Below are 20,742 nucleotides of genomic sequence, written 5' to 3'. Positions count from 1 at the left end.
AAGAAGCCTGACTCTAGCTACTCAGAAAAAACAAAACGAAAAACCCCACATCTCCATTTTGAAGCTTTATTAGAATCTTTAGCTTGAGAATGATGAAAAGCCTTATGCTGGCAGCGGAAAACATGACCCATACCCCTTAGCACCTAAGGGTCTCTACCCCACAGATGATTCAAATATTTTTACCCATTTCTCTACAATAGCAATTGAGACACAAAGCCTTATTTTCATAATTTAAATGACCAAAACTGCTTATATCAAGTATTTCAATAATAATTCTGATGAAAAAAGCCAATCACTGGTGTTTGGGACAAGTAGTTTGTCCCTTTAATTGAAAAGGAGCACAAAATTGACACAAAAAGGTAAAACTTTTATCATTTACCAAATATTTTCCCAGGATGCAAACACAGATGTTTGGGAGCCAGAAAAATTCAACGTATCACAGATTAATTGTATCCAAACACGAAGAATGCAAAAAGAGATCAGTAAATACGTTTCAGTGGCACAAAATCCGCTCCCCTTTTGTTACAGCAAGAACACAGCTCTTTTTGTGGAGAATTCAATTTGAGATAAGAACTGGAGACTGTCAGAATGGGAACGATGCAGGAAATACTATCCTGGGGAGCAATATAAAAAATATGGAAAGATACATATTCACTTCTGCGGAAAATGGAGAGCGGCTTAAGAGATCATCGACAAGCTGAAGCAGCTCATTCCAAGATCTGCTACAGAAGAACGAATGGATGATAAGCAGAGAAGCAAGTTTCTGTAAGTTTTCTGCACTGGGGTTCGGAAGGTTTGAGCATTGGTGTTACTGGAGACAAAATATGAGAATGCAACACTCGTTTAGAGTACATGGTCGAAAATATTCCTGAATCACCCCCAAAAGACAAGAAGGTGTTGACCTACCAACTAGGAAGACACCTTTGAGAAAGGACTTAAAATTAATTTAGCAGTGTGAATTTTGTTTGAAACACTTGTTCAGTGCGTCTTGATCAACATGAAAAATTTGTTCAACCTTTAAGAACCAACAACTGAAAAGAATCAAGCACCCTCCTTGCAACTGGAGCTTGAAAATATTGTGTAGAAGGCATCATTAAAGCTTCAGGCACATTTCTTTCATATAAGAAATCTCCAGGCACAGCTTACAATGACATTTCTCAGCAGGACACCCTCATGCACTTCAAGAGTCTAGAAGATGATTCATATTTAATGTGTTTATGGTACCGCACCAGGCAAAATCCTCCTTTTCCTGTCCCCGAACAAAGACACTCACAATTCAAATAGCAAGCACCAAGAACAGTTTCTAGCGGTAAAACCAGATCCTTTTCCTTCCTTCTGCTTTCCAGAATAACAGAATTAGAAGCCTGAGAGAGCAGCTTAGGTTGTGAACATTGCAGCTCAAAATCCTGGAGTTCTATTAAATTATACTTGCTTGTTTGATATTCAGAGAGTGGGTAACACCTCTTTTGTCTGGATTAATGAATATGAGATACACATTTATTAACAAATTAATGAAAATCCAATCAGCAACATTCCATTTTAATATTCTTAAAACTGTTCTGTAAATCATAAAACAAATTTACAAATGGAAGAACTAGAAGTCTGCCCCTGCGAGGTCGTCACTGCTAAAAACAGCCCATCCTGCTCCTCCAAAAAAAACAGATTAGTTAACTGCAGCAATATATATTTCTCACCTATAATGTGATTTACGTGGAACAAAACCACACAGCAAAGTGACTGACAGAAAAGCCTCAAGTTGAATTTCAGCCACACACTACCCTACTCTGTGTTTTGGGAAGCAGAGAACAAACTGTGCTCACTATTACAGGAGTAGTAAAAAGCTCTCACCACTTTGGATCGCTCCTTGTAACATAATCCTCTCATTATCGAGAGTAATCATACCTGCAATTGGCTTCCCCACACAGTGTGCTAGCAGCAGTTCAAATCAGCCCTTCCTTTTAAAAACTTTTTAAAAATTCCTTTTAAATGACATTACCCACAACGCTCTGGAGACTGAACTATCACTTCCCAAAAAAGTGAGCTTTTAGAGCAAGTAAGAGCTGACATAAAAATTGAAAAGGGAAGAGAGAGACACTGACACAAAACAAGGGGAAGATTTCAGATGGAGGAGCACCAGGTTGCCGATGTCCTCCTTCCTCCTCACCCTATCATCTGTCCAGTGTCAGCTCCTTGAAAACATGCCTATAGCCTGCTATTAAGGACTTGATATATGCAAATGAATCTAGTCTTTTAAAATAGATATGTAAAACATATATTTATGTTCTCCTGTATAAGCCTACAGACATGGCAAAGCCCAGGCTGATTTTCCTCTTATTCTCCCATTAAGAAATCAGAGCCCAGCCCAGCCAGACTGTGCTGCGGGTACCAGCACCAGTTCAGAAGTGCCAAGTTCAAGATGGCTTCGAGGAGGAATCCTGATCAGTCACCCCACAGCAGGACTTTGTAGGAGGGGTGACTGTGACTATAAAACAATGCACTGAGATCCACTCCAAAGAGTAAGTTCACCTCTCCTTGTACCCCCACCTACAGCTTCTGTAGACATTGATGTTCCTTCCTCTGTTCCCAAGAGTTCGTCCCCAGCCTTAAAGAGATAAAAAGCCTGGCCTCAGACTTACCAGAAATACCCAACCCTCTGCCCACACTTGGGGTATAATATATCTTTTTTATATATATATTCCTCTATCTCTCTCTGTTACCTCCTAACACCCGAGGGAGGAGCAGGGACTGTTCTTTTCAGCTTTCTGCTCTGCCTTTATCGTTCTGGAACATGGCCTACGGACCTGTTTTGCAGGTAAACATTTATCTAAGATGCAGGTATTTTCTTTCAAGGACGTGGTGGAGGACAGAAAAACAAAACCAAACAAAAACCCCACTAAGATGCTACACTAAAGCTATCTATCTGATACCATTCATTGGCCAAAATGGTGAGGCTTAGCCTTCCCCAGCGCCTGTGGGGTTAGCAGCACCAGCTCTGGGCTGGGGCTCACCTCTCCTCACACGTACACTGCCCAACTCGCTGTTCAATTGTCCTGGTCACCACAATGAGGTGTTTAGAAAAGACCGAGATTCAATTGTTCTTGCTCTCACTGCAGTGGAAAGTGACACAAGCAATCAAAACAAACTAGCCTTTGCTCTGTTTGGGTTTTATTGTTTGGTGGGTTAGGTTTTTGTAAAGAAAATTTTTAACAACTTGGAGAACTGTAGTGGCTTGTGCTGAATACTTCTGATCCTGATTTAACGGCACACAGAAACTTAACTGTCTGGTCACGACACTGATGGAAGGTCTCCAAAGCCACAGTTCGGTAAACAATTTAAACCAGCACAAACTGAGAGCCACTGAGTGAAGCTGGCTCCACCTCTTCTCACTGCTCCTTCCTCCCCCTGTTACTCCTTTCCTCGTGCCTCCAAACCCACTTGTGCAGACCCACAGTGAACCCATCTGGGACGCTCTAACCTGGAGCAGGGCCTTCATCCAACGCGCTCTGCAGCACGCACATGACAAGCTCTTCTTTCGGCAGCGGTATCAGCTCAACGTCTTTGTGAAACCACGCTCTCTCCGACACTGAAAAGTGTTCTTAATTGAACGAGTAGGTCTCCTTTCAGTGTTAACAAAAAATCTCAACACTATTTTTTGAAGTTCTTCATTCAAGAAAATTGTGCTGCAGTTTAACCCAAACACAGCTGACCTGTTCTTAGGTTTTTTTAAAGGAACTGGACTGGCTGTTAGCAGACACTAAATACCTGCAGGTAACAGACATTTAGTTCCATTCAAGTTTTTAAGTCTTTTCTGTTAGATAAAGAAGTAATTAGCAGTTCATGTCTCTCTGTGGATTTAGAGTGTAACAGCGTTTGTGGGATTTTTTCCTTTGCTTGTTGTGAAGATACTTGTTTCTGCAGGATTTGGTTGCTGCTACGTCTTTGAACCAAACCGAGCATTAAGTATCTTCATTTTAGAAATATATGCCCGAATTCTTTTTTGAAAAAGTGGTATAAAAATATCAAATCCTTTCAATATAATAAATAAAAACATCAAATTCTTTCAATGACCGAAGTTCCACTGTGCACAGTTAAATCCACAGGTTCTCTCAGAAGAGGTCTGGCAAAACATGAATGGTGAGCAGTGCTGTAAAGTTTCTCTGACCAGTCTACAATCACTTCAGTTTCTGATCAGGATCCCTGTACCATGCAAATCTGGGAAACATTCTCACACAAACATTTAATGCATCTGAACTCAGAGAGAAATAAGAATAATGCAGCTATTGGAATCCTCACCTTAAATATATACATTTTTCTCAAGCAACAATTTAAGGCCAATTAGGAAGGTGGAACATGACCTTGTAGGAAATATGGGGATCAAATTATGCAAAAAAAAAAAACCAAACCCTTATCCAATGAAGAAAGATGCATCTATCATGAGCATAATGATCGCTTTTTCCTCATTGCACAGATGTTTACTAATATATACAAGTTACTGACAAGAATTTCAGATGCAAACCAGCACTAAGACTAACCTCACAAATCAGAACTTTGTCCTTAAATCCTGACTTCTTTACGTTTAAGGAAGATCAATGACAGAGTCTTTAGACTAAAACATGACTGGGAGTAAGATAAAGATGCAGATAAGAAGGTCATGCCTCATTTTTATATGCTGTCAATTAGAAAAATAACTAATTTAAACTTATCGGTTTATAAAAGTGCCATCCTGACATATATTATATTCTCATGTATTTGAGAATTTTGTAATACATTACAATTCAGAGCTGTGTGGGAATGGAGTTTAAATACTAAGCTTCCTCAGGCCTCTTAAAGGAAAACATGACCTTTCTTCCCCTCAGAGTCTGGTAAAAGCTTCGTGGCCCAGAATGGAATCTCCCACGCCATTTTTTATCCTAGCTAGAGTTTGCTGGTTTACAGTCGGTCAGCATTCTGCCCTAGGTCCAAATAGGTATTTATTAGCTCTGAAGGCAGGGTGCATTCTAGGAGTTAACAGGCCTGTGCTGCAAAATAACAGCAGCAAAACAGGTAACTTCTTATGAAATATCTCTGAAATACAGCAACCTGGAATACCTGATAATTTAGATCACCCAGTTTAATTTATATTACCTAAATTCTCCTAGAATGAACTCTGCTACTTCTCCACAAGCTCTTTTTTACAATCAAAACTTTGCCAGCACTGTTCATGTTGGCCAGAACGTTACGAACCTTAACAAAGCAACCGAATAAAGGAGAATGCTTACCAGCAGCAACGACAGCTGGAGGCGGCGAACCTGCCTCGCCACCACTTGTTTGGCTCATGGATGCTACGGATGTTTCTCTGGAAGGTGGTAACTGCAGCTCCTTTGGGAGAAGGTCATAGACAGATTCTGTTGAACAGAGGGAAGACAAAAAGGATTTAATCAAAAATTTATTCCTGTTCTGTCAGAGAAAATAATGGTTTTGTCTGAAAGATATGAAGGATAATCCAACCTTTTCAACGCTTTTTGAAAAGGTCACATTAAGCGCCTGGAGATCTTAACATCATGGAATACAGTTATTTCAGAAAACAAACCAACCACAAAAACATTAAGATACACATTCTCAAGACCGAAACAAAAGGAGACAAGTTTGTTCAGAGAAATAATTCATGCATTTCCACAGAAACTGTGCTCATTTAGAACAAACATAAAAAGTTCACACAAAGATCTTTGACAAATAGCCTAGATCATAGAATCACAGAATCGTTTTGGTTGGAAAGGACCTTTAACACCATCGAGTCCAACCATAACCCAGCACTGCCAAGGCCACCACTAACCCGTGTCCCTCAGCACCACATCTACACGGCTTTTAAATCCCTCCAGGGATGGGGACTCCACCACTGCCCTGGGCACCCTGATGAACTGAATCAACAATTCTACACCACAAAACTTTATGAAATTCCTTTATATGCATTTAGGTGCCTGAGACAGATATGGAAAACTCAATGTGCATTTTTAAAGTTCTTTTTTCCCCTATGAAGCAACAATTATACTCGATTGATCCTAAAGTAAAATATATTTGTGCAGCAATTCTGCAAAAACTAGAAAACACACAGAGTTGTTGGCTAAAAAGCTTTATCCACATTAGGCCCCGTAATAAATGAAACATACTCCAGACAAATGCAGAGCTATACACACTCCCAGCAACATATAATTAAAAATATAACACATACCAAACGCTGGTTATGCCACAAACCAGAAGAGTTACTGTACTGGGTGAGAGTGCTAATACTCCCACCACGAAATGGCATTAAAAGAGACCAAGAAGACTTTAACATTGTTTACAAGATACTACTTGTCTGTTACGCACAAAATCACACTCAACTACCGACCACGGCCGCGAACCGGCGGTGAGGCGTAACCAGAGACAGCTCAAACTTCTTCCATCTGCTGAAAGGTTTTTTTATTTACTGTTTTTAGTTCCACCCACTCTTCCGAGAACTAACTTTTCAGTAACTTGACAAATAAACAGAACATTTTTTTTTAATTTTAAACTGATAATCGAAATATTGGCAACCAGAGGCTGCAATCCAAATCCCACGCAGAAATCTCTGCAGAGGTTTTCTGTAGGAGTTACCCATAACGCTGAGACAATGTACAAGTGAAATATTTTGAGGCAGCTCAAGTTAACTAACCATAAATTCGCACTTTTATTCTTTGGAACAATCTGGGGAAAAAAAATATTTACTTGTCATTACTGAAGATCTTAAAAGGTACACAAGGCAAAGGGAAAAGACAAGACATTTATTCATACTTCGGCTCCTGTTTTACTACGAGGAACAGCTGCATTAGCATTTCGCTCAAAGATCAGTTCCCTTTTTAAAATTAACTTTTTCCTCAGCTATTAAGGCCTCATTTCTCACTCTTCTGAACTAGTGATTTTCAACATCATAAAACTGGCTTTCAGAGTAAAATAAATTAGACCGGTTTAAAATTGGTTATGTAAAGATATGGTTACAATGATGCTTCTCATTTTATATTTCATTTACTTTTCCCCAAAAAAGGTTAGTTGTTTTTTTCAGTGATAATGCATTACACTATTAAGCAGGAGTACCGTGTACTTTTTGTGTGTATGAGCACTTATATAGTTTAAACATACTCTAAATTTTAGCTTTTATTAAGAAAGATGAATCATGCCTTTATTTTTTACCTTACAGTTTTTACTGAAGCTGCATGTGCATACAGACTTGGACCCAATCCAAAAATTAAAAACAAAACTAAATTGCCTTTAGAATTGTTACGAGTCAAATACCATCTCCTTATGGCTGCTGTGACAACGAGGGGGAAGGAAGGGGGCTACCAGGGCACAGCTCTATTTTAAGATGGGAAGGGAGTGCAGAAAGTACAAGAAAGAATCCGTTAACTAAACAATCAAAAAAGTTATACTGACATTTGAACGAGAATGTCTGAGGAAGGTGAAGGAAGGAGAGGAAAGGTAAAAAATGTTTTTTATTCTCCTGAATGTACTTCTGCCAGTGAACTACAAGTGCTAAATTCATAGGAAAGAGATGCAAGAGGTGTTCACTCCTAATTTAATTCTTTTTTTCACCCGGAGTAGGTAACAGTTGTTAAAAATCTACCAGTCAAGTTCTGGCTGGACCACCCACTGATGAAGAGTAGAGAGATCGTGCTCCTTTTTGCATGCCAGGTAATGCCCACCCCAGTCACCACGTCACACGGTCACCATCAGGCACTGGCACCATAAGGACAGCACAACTTAGCAAATGTGTCCTTGTAAATTCAAATGTGGCTTCACACATGGAAGCATTGGAGCGAGAACCCTATTAACGTGCTTACTCTGACTGCTCTCGGGGATTTTCAGTCCCACTTCTCCCTCCTTCACAAGCTCTGAAGCCAGTCCTCACGTACAAAGCCCGGGGAAGCTCGATAGAAGAACAAAACGTGTGTTTGCAGCTTTCTACAAACCACCTCATGCCCTACGAGCACAGAAACCCGGCCAGCGCCGCACGTTTTGCAGACGTTTGTTATTTGTTGTGCTGCATTCTGAGAAAGCTGCTGTGAACCACAAAATCCCAAGCAGCTTTCAGAGAAAATGTTTACTCATTTCCACGTTGAATAGCTCCTATCAGCTTGGCTCAGGCATGGCTATCAATACATCAAAAAATTCTCCAAATAAAATGTGGTGCTTGGAAACCACAAGATGTGTGTGGGTCTATTTTCTGCTGAACTACTGATTTTCTTCAAGATGAGTATCTTAATTCAAGAGACTGAAGAATGAAAGGTTCAGGTTTTGTTGTCTCTCAAGAAAGCCTCTTTGAGGAGAGAGTTGCTCATCATCATAATTCTGCCATGACTCACAAGATACTTGGTGTTGAGTACAAAGCCTCATTTCCAACAGCTAAGTTATTAGGTAAGAGTGAGCTTTTCTCTTTGGGTTCGTTGTTGGCTTTTTTTTTTGTTTAAGAAATTGATTTTTAACTCTCAAATGTGACAAAGGTTCTGTCAAGTTTGTTGATTTAAAGGGATGCTCAGATCCGAAACTCCCACAGCGTGTTTTTTCTCAGGGAACACATAATTTTAGCAGTAATCCACAACAAGCACAACTAAAAATCTTTGTGAATAATTCTAACAATATGATGAAGAGAGGCAGGGAGGGAGGGAAAAGCTAGCATTAGAACTGAAGCACATTCCCAAAGATCACAAGACCATTAAGAGCACATCTTTGATTTCATGCTTCATTGATAAAAGACCAAACTATTTGAAACACAGTCTAAAATATGACACCCACGTGTTTTTATCCTGATACACTTGGATAGCACACCTAAAATCGATGATGAGCCCTGTGCTGATAAAGGAAGCTGGCCTTAGCCTTGACAGCTGCAAATACGAGAGGACGGAGCAAGCTGTTAGGGGGGAAGGGAACATGCTTAGGAAGTCCCTGTGAGGCACAGCCAAGAGAACACAGACGTGGTGGGAGAGGAGAACAACGAGCACCATGAAGGCTCCAAACACCCAGCACAGCCCTGGCCACCATCAACGCCTCCTCTGCCTCCCCAGTTCTTCCAGGCCTATCTTCCCTCTGCGCTCATGGCTCCCATGACGTCCCTCCCCTCCCAGCAGCGTGAGAAATACCGCGTAAGAACATCCCAAACAGGAGTGAGGGAAAACATGGGAGTTCTACTGGGTAACACATGAGGAGGAGAGAGATCAAAACCATGGGGTTAACACCATACAGGAGAGACATAGACCTGTTGGAGAGGGTCCAGAGGAGGCCACAAAAATGGTCAGAGGGATGAGGACAGGCTGAGATAGTTGGGGTTGTTCAGGCTGGAGAAGAGAAGCTCCAGGGAGACCTTCTTGCGGCCTTTCAGTACTTAAAAGGGGCTTATAAGAAAGACGGGGACAGACTTTTTAATAGGACCTGTTGTGACACGTCCTATTAAAGGAGAGAGAGATTCAAGACTAGATATAAGGAAGACATTCTTTACGCTGAGGGTGGTGAAACACTGGCACAGGTTGCCCAGAGAGGCAGGAGATGCCCCATCCCTAAAAACATCCACGGTCAGACTGGACAGAGCTCTGAGCAACCTGATGGAGTTGCAGATGTCCCTGCTCATGGCAGGGGGGTTGGGCTAGCTGACCTTAAAGGTCCCTTCCAACCCAAACCATTCTGGGATTCTATGAACACATGGCAGAAGCTGAAGGTCAAATCCAAACTTTGAAGAAAAATAACTCCTGGCCTTTCTTCAGAGCAGATGTAGCTTCACAGTCTAAAACACATCTTTAGTGAACTGGATTCCTTGGAGCTATCATTCCAACACATGTCTGAGGGACCTGAAATCGTTTGGGTACCTTTAAGAGAGCTTGCTGCAACAGACCTGCTCTCCACAAATCAGACTTCAAATGAAACTTTGTGTTTTCACCTAAACACAGGCCAATGTTTATATATGCTGCACTATAAATAGCATTAAAGCAAAAACTGACAAATTCCAGAAAGATTAGAGTTATTGCAAGGAAACTGATTCTTCCCCAGAGGATACAGCTTCCCCCTGTGCCCGACACCGTATTTGAACAGGTCAGACTCCCTCCTCTGTTGATCAGCTCACCTCTAGCACAATGTTCTACACAAACGTGCGCACACACACACGAACACTGAGTATATGAAATTTTCTGCTATAATTTTATGTTTATTCATGTGGAAAACACCCACAAAAAAGGCTGTTATGGGAACGCAGTATTACATTTGAAGGCAAAAATAAAAATTCAGCATCATTATGTATTTCTATCTAATTAGCAAGAAAAAAATACATAGACAGAATTCCTGTTTTCAGCAGCCACTGTGTTGGATCGGCGAGTCAAGTTGCAGTCAGCTGGCAGCAAAGCGTCTTGTAACTTGTTGCTGATTTCAAATCCCCTTGACGAAGGTACTGGTTGATCTCAAGTTTCTGGTTTTGTGGCTAGAAGTAGCTCCATTTATGTCCAATATCTCCCCGAGACACATTTTCTTTCTCCATAAGGAAGAGAGAAACACGTGTTTCAGGATTACTGTTTTTATGAAATATGAACAAGATCGACACACAAAATAACAAAATACAAATGATCAGCCAAGAGTCACACACACTCATTTCCACGTACAAACCTTCACCTGCATTCACGTCATCAGCTATTACACATCCTATTCACAATAAACTTCAGAATCTCGTATCATCCCTCAAAATACCTCAACCAGACTGACTAGCTGAGCCCAAGCTTCGCAGATTCTGCTGCTGAAATCAAGGACACATGGGGACAGGCAGATTTACAAAAAGTATTGTAAGTGTCAAATTTCTTCAGCTGCCCTTTATCCGATTATCCCCCTCCTATAATCTCTCATCTGAGATCAGCTGCTTGTAACTTTGATCTTCCTGCCAGTTACACTGACAGTTCAGAAAAGTGTATTTCACGTGGCTTATACTGACCACAACAGCACCAAACACTAGGTCAATATCCAACACCCCGAAATCTTAAATCTGGGGAGGAGGAGATTTTGTTTGTGTACTGCTTGAAACCGCACAAAACATTCAGAATGGAAATATTAATGAAGAATAATCAAGTAATATGATACTGGACTTGCTTGTTCCTGCAGCACATCACAAAAACCAGTGCACTCGAGCCAAACAACTGGCATTACAGCACACTTGGCTACCTTGGAACTGAGCCAGCGTCCAGCCTCAGGTGAAAGGGATTCACCACCACCTTTCCCAAAGAACGGCAGGAGCAGCCACAAATCCTGAAGATACACAAAGGACATACAACACCGCTAGAAGGGATGCTCACCTAGTAGGAACTGCTACACACAACTGAAATCAGTTCATTTTAAGTTAAAAGGACTGAACAAAAGCTACCTGTGAAAGGGCTGGATGCACTATGATCAGCTTGCACAAAGATATATCCTTGGGCCAACGTGTACCTGCTCAGCCCCAGAAGCTGGTGACAGCTCTGCCTCTGAGGAGAGGCCTCGGAAGGATTTAGGCAAAATAACTCATAGACGGTAGGAAATGGTGGATGAAGCTGATCTGATGATATTACAGTGGAGGTGCAAAAGGCTGGTGGTTCATGACGGCTTCGTAAGTGCTCCTCCTCCTGTTTTACTCACTTCACCTTAGTGCGCACATACAGTTCCCCTTTTGAAGAAACCTTTTTAGATTTCCACACACAGACTAACCAGGCTAAATTACAGGCATCTGGGCTTACAGCAGAATCCACGTGCTCCAGCCTTTCCTCATCACCACCAACAGAAAATTCTATATTGAAATTTTTAAACCGTTCTTATCACCCCGGTATCGAAGGACATTTCAGGAAGACACCATGCCTTGTGACCAGGAACATTAGGTTCCTCCTTACTAACATGGAAAGTGTGATTCTATTTAGACTTTAATCTTAGGAACATAGCAGCTAAGCTTATGGAAGCAAAGGGAACACAACACAACTTGCTCCTGTTCGGGAGCACTATGACAACTGTAAGATGCTGTGAGAAGTCACTGCAGCTTTGGACGTGGCCCAAAGCAAGCCTCGCTTTTTCCAAAGCTTACGTATTCCCACCCTGGAGAGTGCTCTCCCTCGTAATGAAAAAGGAGAATTCTCATTTCAGAATTTCAGATAACCTCCCGTGGTCAGAACAGCAGCCACTTTCAAGTAAAAGGTCTCTTGTTAAATAACACAAGTTTGACACTGAAATGGGGACAGATGCTGGCACTTCAAGAGGAGATAGATGCTGTCACTTCAAGAGGAGATAGATGCTGTCACTTCAAGAGGAGATAGATGCTGTCACTTCAAGAGGACGGAAGGCAGGAAAAGAAAAGAGAAGTAGTTTCCTCAAAATAGCTAAGGAAAGTAGTGGCAAACAATCAGTTCAGCTGTAATGCAGCAAACCAAGTACACATGGATCCAGTATTCCACCACACGCAGCACTTGCAAGACTTTTCTGCAGCTACCCACCTTTAATGAATCTTGAATAACTTTTCGGTCGCATCTACATAGGAATTTCAGCTATACAGATTAGAAACTGCAATTTCTAGTAATTTAGTGCCTCATTAACTCGCACTGTGCTAGGACTGGTTCGTGACATTACAAAAGAACCCGTCCGTCCTCAGACTTTTGTGAGGCTTTCTTAGCCTACCGGTGAACTTAATTGAGATCCTTCTGGTTGGTTGACCAGAGCTGCTTCTTGTAGCTCAGCACTCGGTGACGCTGGGAGCACAGAAGATCGGAAAACAGCACAGAATACCAATTTCCAATGTTTAAAAGTAACAGCAGGCTCATCCATGATGAATGCAGACATCCTGATTTTGTCAGTACCACCAAACAGCTTAAACGTTATGGAATGCTCTTCAGATACACCAATGATTTGCCTACGCTTTGCTACTCCATACCAGAAGCAAAGCCATGCCACCCAGAACTTCCACGCATGGAAGCCAAGTTATAAACTTGATGGAGAGCTTTGCCCTGACCTACTAGCCAATGAGGCCATAACTAACATAGAGGGAGACTGATACCACCATCTGAAAAGGTCATCTACTCCAGACTGCTACAGGTCCACAGAATCCTGCTATAGAATTGAGAGCAATACGCAGTAAAAGAGCCATTTCTGCTTTCTAGCATGTAATTTCCCCCTCTCTTTTTTTTTAAGCAATAAATGTAAATTCAGTCGAATAACCAGTTAACCTGCCAACATCTCCCCACTATTTCAAGTTTATTTTCAATAACACATAGTTAAGAACAAAAAAAAAGGAACCCAGAAAAGAAGTATTGCTTCTGCCTTTAGCTGCAGCCATCCCTCCACTGCATGTAATAGCCTCTAAATCACTCTCTGATCATCATGTGGAAAATCCCTTTTTTGCTACAGCTTTCCTCTTAACAACAAAGATGTCAGACATCACTTAACCTGGCTGCAGCTCCAACTGCCACACTTCAATGCCACTTCTCCAGGTTGTTCCCCAGGCCCAGCCTTGAAGAGGTTGATGAAATACAGCCCCAGCTCTCCCCCAGCCTGTTCCATCATGGTGATCTGCCCCTGGGACTTCACCCTCTCTAATGCTGGGGGCTTCTTCAGCAGCATCCCTTTTATCCCCACCCCTACACTAAAAGGCAATGACAGCCTTGCTGCTCTCATGTGGGAGAACACGATCAGTAAATGGGTGATGATGATAACCAGTCAAATTGTCTGCAGAAGTGGCAGAGACAGGGCATTTTCCACTTGCAGTTGGCCTTTTTTGCCTTTAAGGGCAGGTACATCCTGGAAATCCCTTACCACTCCTATGACCTCACGAACAACAGCAAAGTTAATCCTTGTCTTTTAATAAGCTCCCTGCACTGAATGGCTGCCCATTTGATCCCCACTGATACCAGTCTCCTCGACATGTTTTAATACCCGTACAGATTTGGCTGCTTCTTCCAAGGCCATTTCTTTGCTGTAGCACATGACAGTCACACCAGAGATTAGACAAAACCTTGGTGTACTCTTCTAATCAGCTGGCAGCATCCAAGCAGAAATCTCTTCTAATGATGTACTCTAAGCTGATGAAAAAAAACAAGCAAGCAAACAGGCAAAGAGAGTTGTTTATATGGAACTAAGATTAAAAAACAATTAGAAGTATGAGAACCTGCCTGAACAAGTAGCCTCTGCAACACGGAGGTAGGCAAGAAAAGTGGAGCACACACGCTCAGCAAATTAAAGAAACTCTATAAAGGAAAAGATAATGGTGTCTGTATTCCACCACATCCCCAGCTAAGCATACAAATTCAGGTTCAGAGTACCCAGACACACACGTATAAAGATTCTAGGATGCTGATCAGTGCACACAGTTTTGGACTAAACCTGTATTACTAAGGTTCCAAATGTCAACTAAGGGCCTGACTGTCACTCTTCACTCCAAAGGTATAAAACTATATATGTAACTGAGTATCTTTCAGAAACCTTCATCAGCAGGAGATGCTGAAACCAAAAATCTATTCTACACCTGAAAAATCTAGGCCTCTGAATCTGCCAGAAGACCTTGTGGTTTGTTTGTTTAACTTGAAGTTCTGTTCTACTCAAAGTCCAGTGTCTAGGATAAACAATATAGTTTAGCGGTTGAGTTTATTGTATGCCACCGATTCCACCACAATAGCTTAGTTCACAAAGAGTTTTTAAAGAATGATGAGGGGGGGTGGAACAGGGGGAGTGTTACATCAGCTCTAAATATTCAACATCTAATCAAAGCCTTGCTTTGTTGCAAAATGTTGGTGTCATGTGAGCCCCATGGATTTTTCTGCATACAAAAGCTTGGGCGTGGGAATACTTTGAAGCAAACTATTTTGCCTGCCAGGAAGAACCTTTAAGGGCCAGCTAGTGAGCCCCTCAGTTCTTAGCCCTCACCACAGCTCCCTCCATACATCCACCCAAGACAAACAGGTTCTCCTGCAGATCCCAGGAAAAGCATTTACTGAACAAGTTTGGCTACTAAAGCCCAGAGAACGGAGGATACGTTTCAGAAACCTCAGGCCACCCTCATGTATAACAGGCATCAGATCCAACACAGAAACTCCGTGTTTCACAGCACAGTGGCTGCTCTCGCTTCACCTGGGTTAACTGGGAGAAGTAACATCAGGACCCACTGGAGTAAATTCTGCAGTGAAAATATAGACAGTCTATTTCTTTTTTGTCTCCGAGCTAGCAAGACGAAACCTTACTACAGCTGCACTGTGAATACACACCTATACCTCTGTGCAAATGAAACAGCATTTGCACGTAGCCAGTGGAGTATTTTAAGAATCGTTGCTCCATGAGATGGCCGCTGGTAACGGGGCTGGCGCAGCGCAGAGGAACAGGGACTGCACAGAGGGGAAGCCAAAGCAGGATAACGAGGACTCAGTAAGAAGCTCAACAGAGGAAGCTTTGAGAGGCTCAGAAAGGCAACTAGAAGAAAGACAGAGCGTAAAACCAGAACAGAAACAGACTGAGAGAGGCACAGGCCAGAGGAATCTGTGACCACTAAAGTACTTTCTTCTCCAGTGTGGTGGTTTGTTGGTGGTGGTGGGGTTTTGTGTTGGGTTGGGTTTTTTTTCTCCTTTCTTTTTTGTTTGGTTGGTTGGCTTTTCTTGAGTACTCTGTAGGAGATACAAACTCTCCCTCGCAGAAGTGAAAATCACCCACAACAACTGCAGGCAATGGCAGCTCTGCTTAAGGTACAGCAGAGATTTTATATGATAAAGTTACAAAAAAGATGTGGAAGAAGGAAAGAATAGACAACAGAATAAATCAGCTTTTGTTCTTTATCTGTCAAAAGAGGATTTATGATATATTACAGGCTATCATACTTTATTTTCTAACATCTTTGCTGAGCAAAAGGACGCAATACAGTACTTAATTGTCTCGATGTAAAATGCTTAAGGTGTCTGCAAAGTTGTCAGTCTGATTACTCCTATTTTTGCAAACGCAGAAACTGAATTGTGGGAAGAACGTACCTCACAAGGCTCCCCAGGCAGCCAGCCAGCAGCAGGGCACAATCGAATTTGTCTTACTCAGTGCTCGATCCACTAGGTAACACTTACTAAAACAATGCTTTTATTTCATGTCCTTGAGTATGTCTCAGAATAATGTGATTAAACACAGAACTCAGTTCAAATTGTCAGTGTAACCTAAAATACGTAACGACTACTTACTTCTGTTCCTGTACACGTTAACGTGTTCTAAGTTCCCCAGCACCACCTGGACCACTATTTTTCACACAGCTCTCAAATGAAGATATGTCAGCAAGACTCTTGGCAGGCTTCCTGACATTGTGCTGGTGCTTCCATTTCAGTAGCACCTCTGAAGAGAGGACAGTGGAAACAAACTCTAGAGTACTACTCCCTCCCTCTTTATCTGCCACACTGTATTCAGAGTATCTGTATATGGTGAAGCAGTAAGGGACTGGAAGCAGGTCTTCCCACCCGTGCTCCTGTTATTGTCAATACTGGCAGAACGATATTGCTGCTACAGCAACAGTGGCAGGTTTTCAAAGAAACTGCAGTGTATACAAGGATGTTTTACACAGCCAAACAGAAAATCTTCCTTCCAGTTCCCCCTGGCTTCAGACAAAAGAAGCAAACCCTAAATCAACACGATTCATGAGCACATAGGGAAAGGCAGATGCCTCGGTTCTGCCTGCACTAGAAACCTTTATGATTAAAAAGTTTTATGCTGGTGTAGCTCCACTCTGAAGAATCAGCAGAGGCTCTGAGCACTCCGTGTTGATGATGTAGCACTGGACACTGCCAAATCCAAGTCTTGCCTGCAAATGCTGCTGCTCCAACGCTGAAATGCACATTATAGTATGTTAGTGAAGAAGAGAGAAGAGTTTGCTGAAAGACAGCCACTTCTATTTTAAAGGAAGATGATCAGTAATATATTATTAACCATCAAAGTCATTAAAATTTTATCACAACTGTAATATCATTATTTCTTGTACTTAAAAATAAAAATGAAAGCTAGAAGTTGTTTCTTGCATTTTTTTTTAAAGCACAAGTATCAGTACGAAGAATGCTAGTATTAAAAAGGTAATTTTGCAAGCAATTCATAACTGAACGAAAATCAGTTACTGCAGTATTCCACTAACCTTCAGAAGAGCTGTTAATCTCAATATTCAGGATTCTGCACAGCAGGGTAGGGTTGAGAAATTAATCCTTTTAAAGTTGAATTTCAACAACTGACAAAGGCATGTGTTAGCTGAATTCTATTTATGGCATTCATCCAAATATCAAATAAAGCTTTCCTGGCTGTGTTTCAGTCACCCCCATTCACAGCTCAAAGAGTACTTCTATAAATGTAGACAGACAGTATAAATCCTGTGTCCTGTTTGCATCCAATTTTACACATCTCAGAAAGAGAGAACAACATTATTTAGTAATTGTCACTTCAAGAAATGACCACTAATGACTTACTGAAAAGTCTGTCCTAGGCAGTTGTAAACTCCAGCCAAAAACCCAAGAACTCAAGAGATACTACTGAAATACCACGGCGGACAAGGCAGAGCAACTAAGGACTGACAGACTGCACGTACATGAACATAACAGGGTTTGCCACATATGAGGAGTAGTATTTGAAGATGCACATCTCTCTCACAAACAACCCAAAATGGGAGGAAAAAAAAAGAAATAAAAAAAAATATCTGTTCACAATACTTTAAGAATTAAAAAAGAAATAAATCCAACGTTGCTATGTTTTAATCTTCTAGTATGCAGAAAACTGAGCTAAGCTTATGTTTGGAAAGAATCCAAATATGATTGGTATGAAAATTCAATTAAGGCCTTCAAATAACCTCATTCTGCCATACAACAGTTATATACAGTTGTTACAACAATGGCATTTCTTTACTTGTGATTCTACACTAAACCAAGTTTTAAGGATAGTTGGTTTTCTCCCCGTCTTCACATTCTGTCACTACAAAGACTTCATTTCTCAAATGCTCAGAGAAACCCAAATACAGTACGACCAAAGAATATTAATGAGCTATTTATCAGCCACTTTAACATATTGCTGTTGTTTCAAAACCCAAGTTCACCAGAAACGCAGAGGTAACTGGGTGCTCCAGCCAGTTATGTTAGTCCCGTAGGTGCAACGCACCATCCGGACTCAGAGGCGCACAGAAGTCCACCCAACCCTCCACTTACTATTCTCTCACAACAATGTTTCTCAGCCTTTTCAGGTTTGTACGATTTTTTCTGACAGGGTTATTTTTGCCATCTCTTACATTTGCTGTAGAACAAGAAATGCAACACCAGCAATGGGAAATATATGCACTTTTTGAGGCTGTACCATGATATTTGACCTTGAAGAATAAAAGCGTACAGGTATTTGGACAGACTTTCAATACACTGCAACCACCTCTCAGATTCAGTATTTTATTACAAACCTGGGCGTAGAGGCTATGTTCACAAGGCTTGACACGTCCTAGTAACTCCTACCACGATGGCTACCACCTCGAGCTCACGAACCATCTTCACGCCTCCCTCTCTTTACTCACTTTAGTAAGACACTGACAGTAAAAGGTATCCTCTTTCGTCATCCCCAAAGCTGAGAAATATTTATGCTTCCTACCATCATTTTGGTTTCTAGTCATAATTCAAGTACTATGTTTGATGATAAACATGATTTTTAAAAACAAACATAAGTAATGTTTAACAAACAACACTCCTTGGCACAGTCAAAAGCAAGCTCTGCTGAAGGCCTGACATCTGTAACACCACTGCAGCCAAAGTGACTACTCACGTCCATGGAAGAGACATGTTGTGTGAAGGTGATGGAGCCCGAGACTCTTGTATCTCACCAACTTCTCCCTCCGGTACTGCAAGATCCCAGATTAGGAGGTAAAACTGCATCAGTGTTAAAAAACATTGAGAGCAACGAGAGACAGCCCAGATGCTTCACACACATTTCGCACAGTCACAAGGCATCTCGGAGCACGGCACGCGAGTCCCAGATTGCCTGCTCAGCTTTCTGTCACATAGAGCACCAGCAGCAGCGACTCTGAACACGCTCGTGCCGGAAATTGGAAAAAAAAGAAGAAAAGGAAAAAGAAGATTACAGATAAAATCCTTTTTTAGTGTGCCTGAATGACACCACAGAAGCACGTGTTGTGGACAGCACTGGTTCAAAGTGAGCTTTCCCCAAGCACAAGGTGCTGTGGTTCCAGCTCAGGCTGTACATCTACGAGCCCTTTGGTTCTTTCTAAGGAGCAGTGCTGCTGGCACACACCAAGCCTCCTTACACTGCAGATAAAGACAGATGCAACTAATGTGGCGCGTACCCAACCCCAGGCAAGCCTGTGGGATAGAGACTGCACCTGGAAGGGATTCCTCAAGGAAATAACGACGCAAGTTGTTTGTAAAAACAGGTTTTGAAACTATTAAGCAAGTTCTTCTCCAAATGTGTTCACACATGACTCTCAGAAGACAAGTGGGAACCTAAGCCAACCACTTCATGGCAAAACGTGGATAAAAGATTCCCTTCTGTACTCCAGAGCTAAAACTCCAATGGAATCAGAGGGAGAGCAGCAACAAAATAATCCGTGGTGTAACTGCTCTGGAACTGCCAAGCTGTGTAAAACTTAAGGATGGTCATAACAAATCAAACTAAATATTGATTAGCCCCTATGTTTCCTCTGATAGTAGCAAACTATAAGGAAAGGTTTACAAGAACTAGTAAGTTTAGAAGAGTATTTCTATTAGAATACATCCCAAATTCTGAGAACCAGCTACAGACTAACTCTCTAGCTTACGGGCCTCCCTGAACAGATATAACCTCTACAAATCTAACCGCTTCTTGAATCATTTACTCTTTTACCAACTAAAACCTCTGTCAGTTGTTTCCACAAGTAAATGGTGTGCAGGAAAAAAAAAAAAAAAGGAAAAAACTACTCTGTCTTTTGTTTTAAATTGCCTCCTGGTCACAGCATTGTCTTCTATCCCTGAAGTCACGAAAAATTACAAATAAGCACGGCCTGTTTCTCTGTGCTATACCAGTCACAGCTTTCATACTCCTATCCCCTTCATTCAAATCATCTTTAGTTTTTATCTACAGTTAAACTCTGCAACACCTTGTATGTGCTAAAGCTTGACACTGATTCAAGAAAAGACAATATAATGGAAGGTCAGTCCACTGAGAGTTAGAGATCATGGGGATAACTGGCCAGCGTGGAGACAAAGATCATATCTAGATGGATACAGCATACCTGTCAAAAGCTTTTGGGGATTTCACCATCCCTTGTCGAAGACTATCCCCCACCACCACCAAACTGAGCTATCAATCTGCTACGACCAGCTTCTCAAAAGCCATACACTGTTATACTTAAAGATCTCTTCAGCTCAATTAAATTGTCTTTCCTTACTGGACTTCTAAGGGGGAAAAAAACCCTTGTACTCAGTTTCTTCAACAGATAACTAGTATCCCACTATATAAAGTATTTGTTCCAAATGCCCAGAGTACATCAGCTGTCTTTCCTGTATGCCCAAAAGCTGAATTCAGTAAAAATAAAGCCTTAGATTCCTTGGCTCAGGTGCAGAACGGTAGTAATCTTCCTAAATGAATTCTTTTGCTATTGTATTAATGTACTGAAATACCTGCATGGCAAGGAGTACTCAAATTTACTCTAAACAATATAATCCCTTCCTTGCTACCACACCTTCAAAAGCACCTTTTTTACTTAAGTGGCAGCAAATAACTTAACTGAATCACTGAAGCTTAAAC

General features: G+C 41.4%; 1 protein-coding gene across 2 annotated transcripts in view; it reads right to left on the bottom strand.

Annotated features, from left to right (window-relative positions):
* The window catches only part of NFAT5 (nuclear factor of activated T cells 5), a 68,732-nt gene that overhangs the window by 39,726 nt on the left and 8,264 nt on the right, over nt 1–20,742 (bottom strand). Inside the window, exon 2 of one of the 2 annotated variants that reach the window (XM_068411661.1) lies at nt 5,259–5,384. In XM_068411661.1, the coding sequence (XP_068267762.1) occupies nt 5,259–5,384 (126 nt within the window). Of the gene's footprint in view, nt 1–5,258; nt 5,385–20,742 lie in introns of those variants that run through there. The other variant, XM_068411662.1, reaches the window with a different exon arrangement.

The sequence above is a fragment of the Nyctibius grandis genome, chromosome 12, assembly GCF_013368605.1.
Source record: "Nyctibius grandis isolate bNycGra1 chromosome 12, bNycGra1.pri, whole genome shotgun sequence".
Lineage (NCBI taxonomy): Eukaryota > Metazoa > Chordata > Aves > Nyctibiiformes > Nyctibiidae > Nyctibius > Nyctibius grandis.
This window is presented reverse-complemented; position numbering and strand designations above follow the sequence as displayed.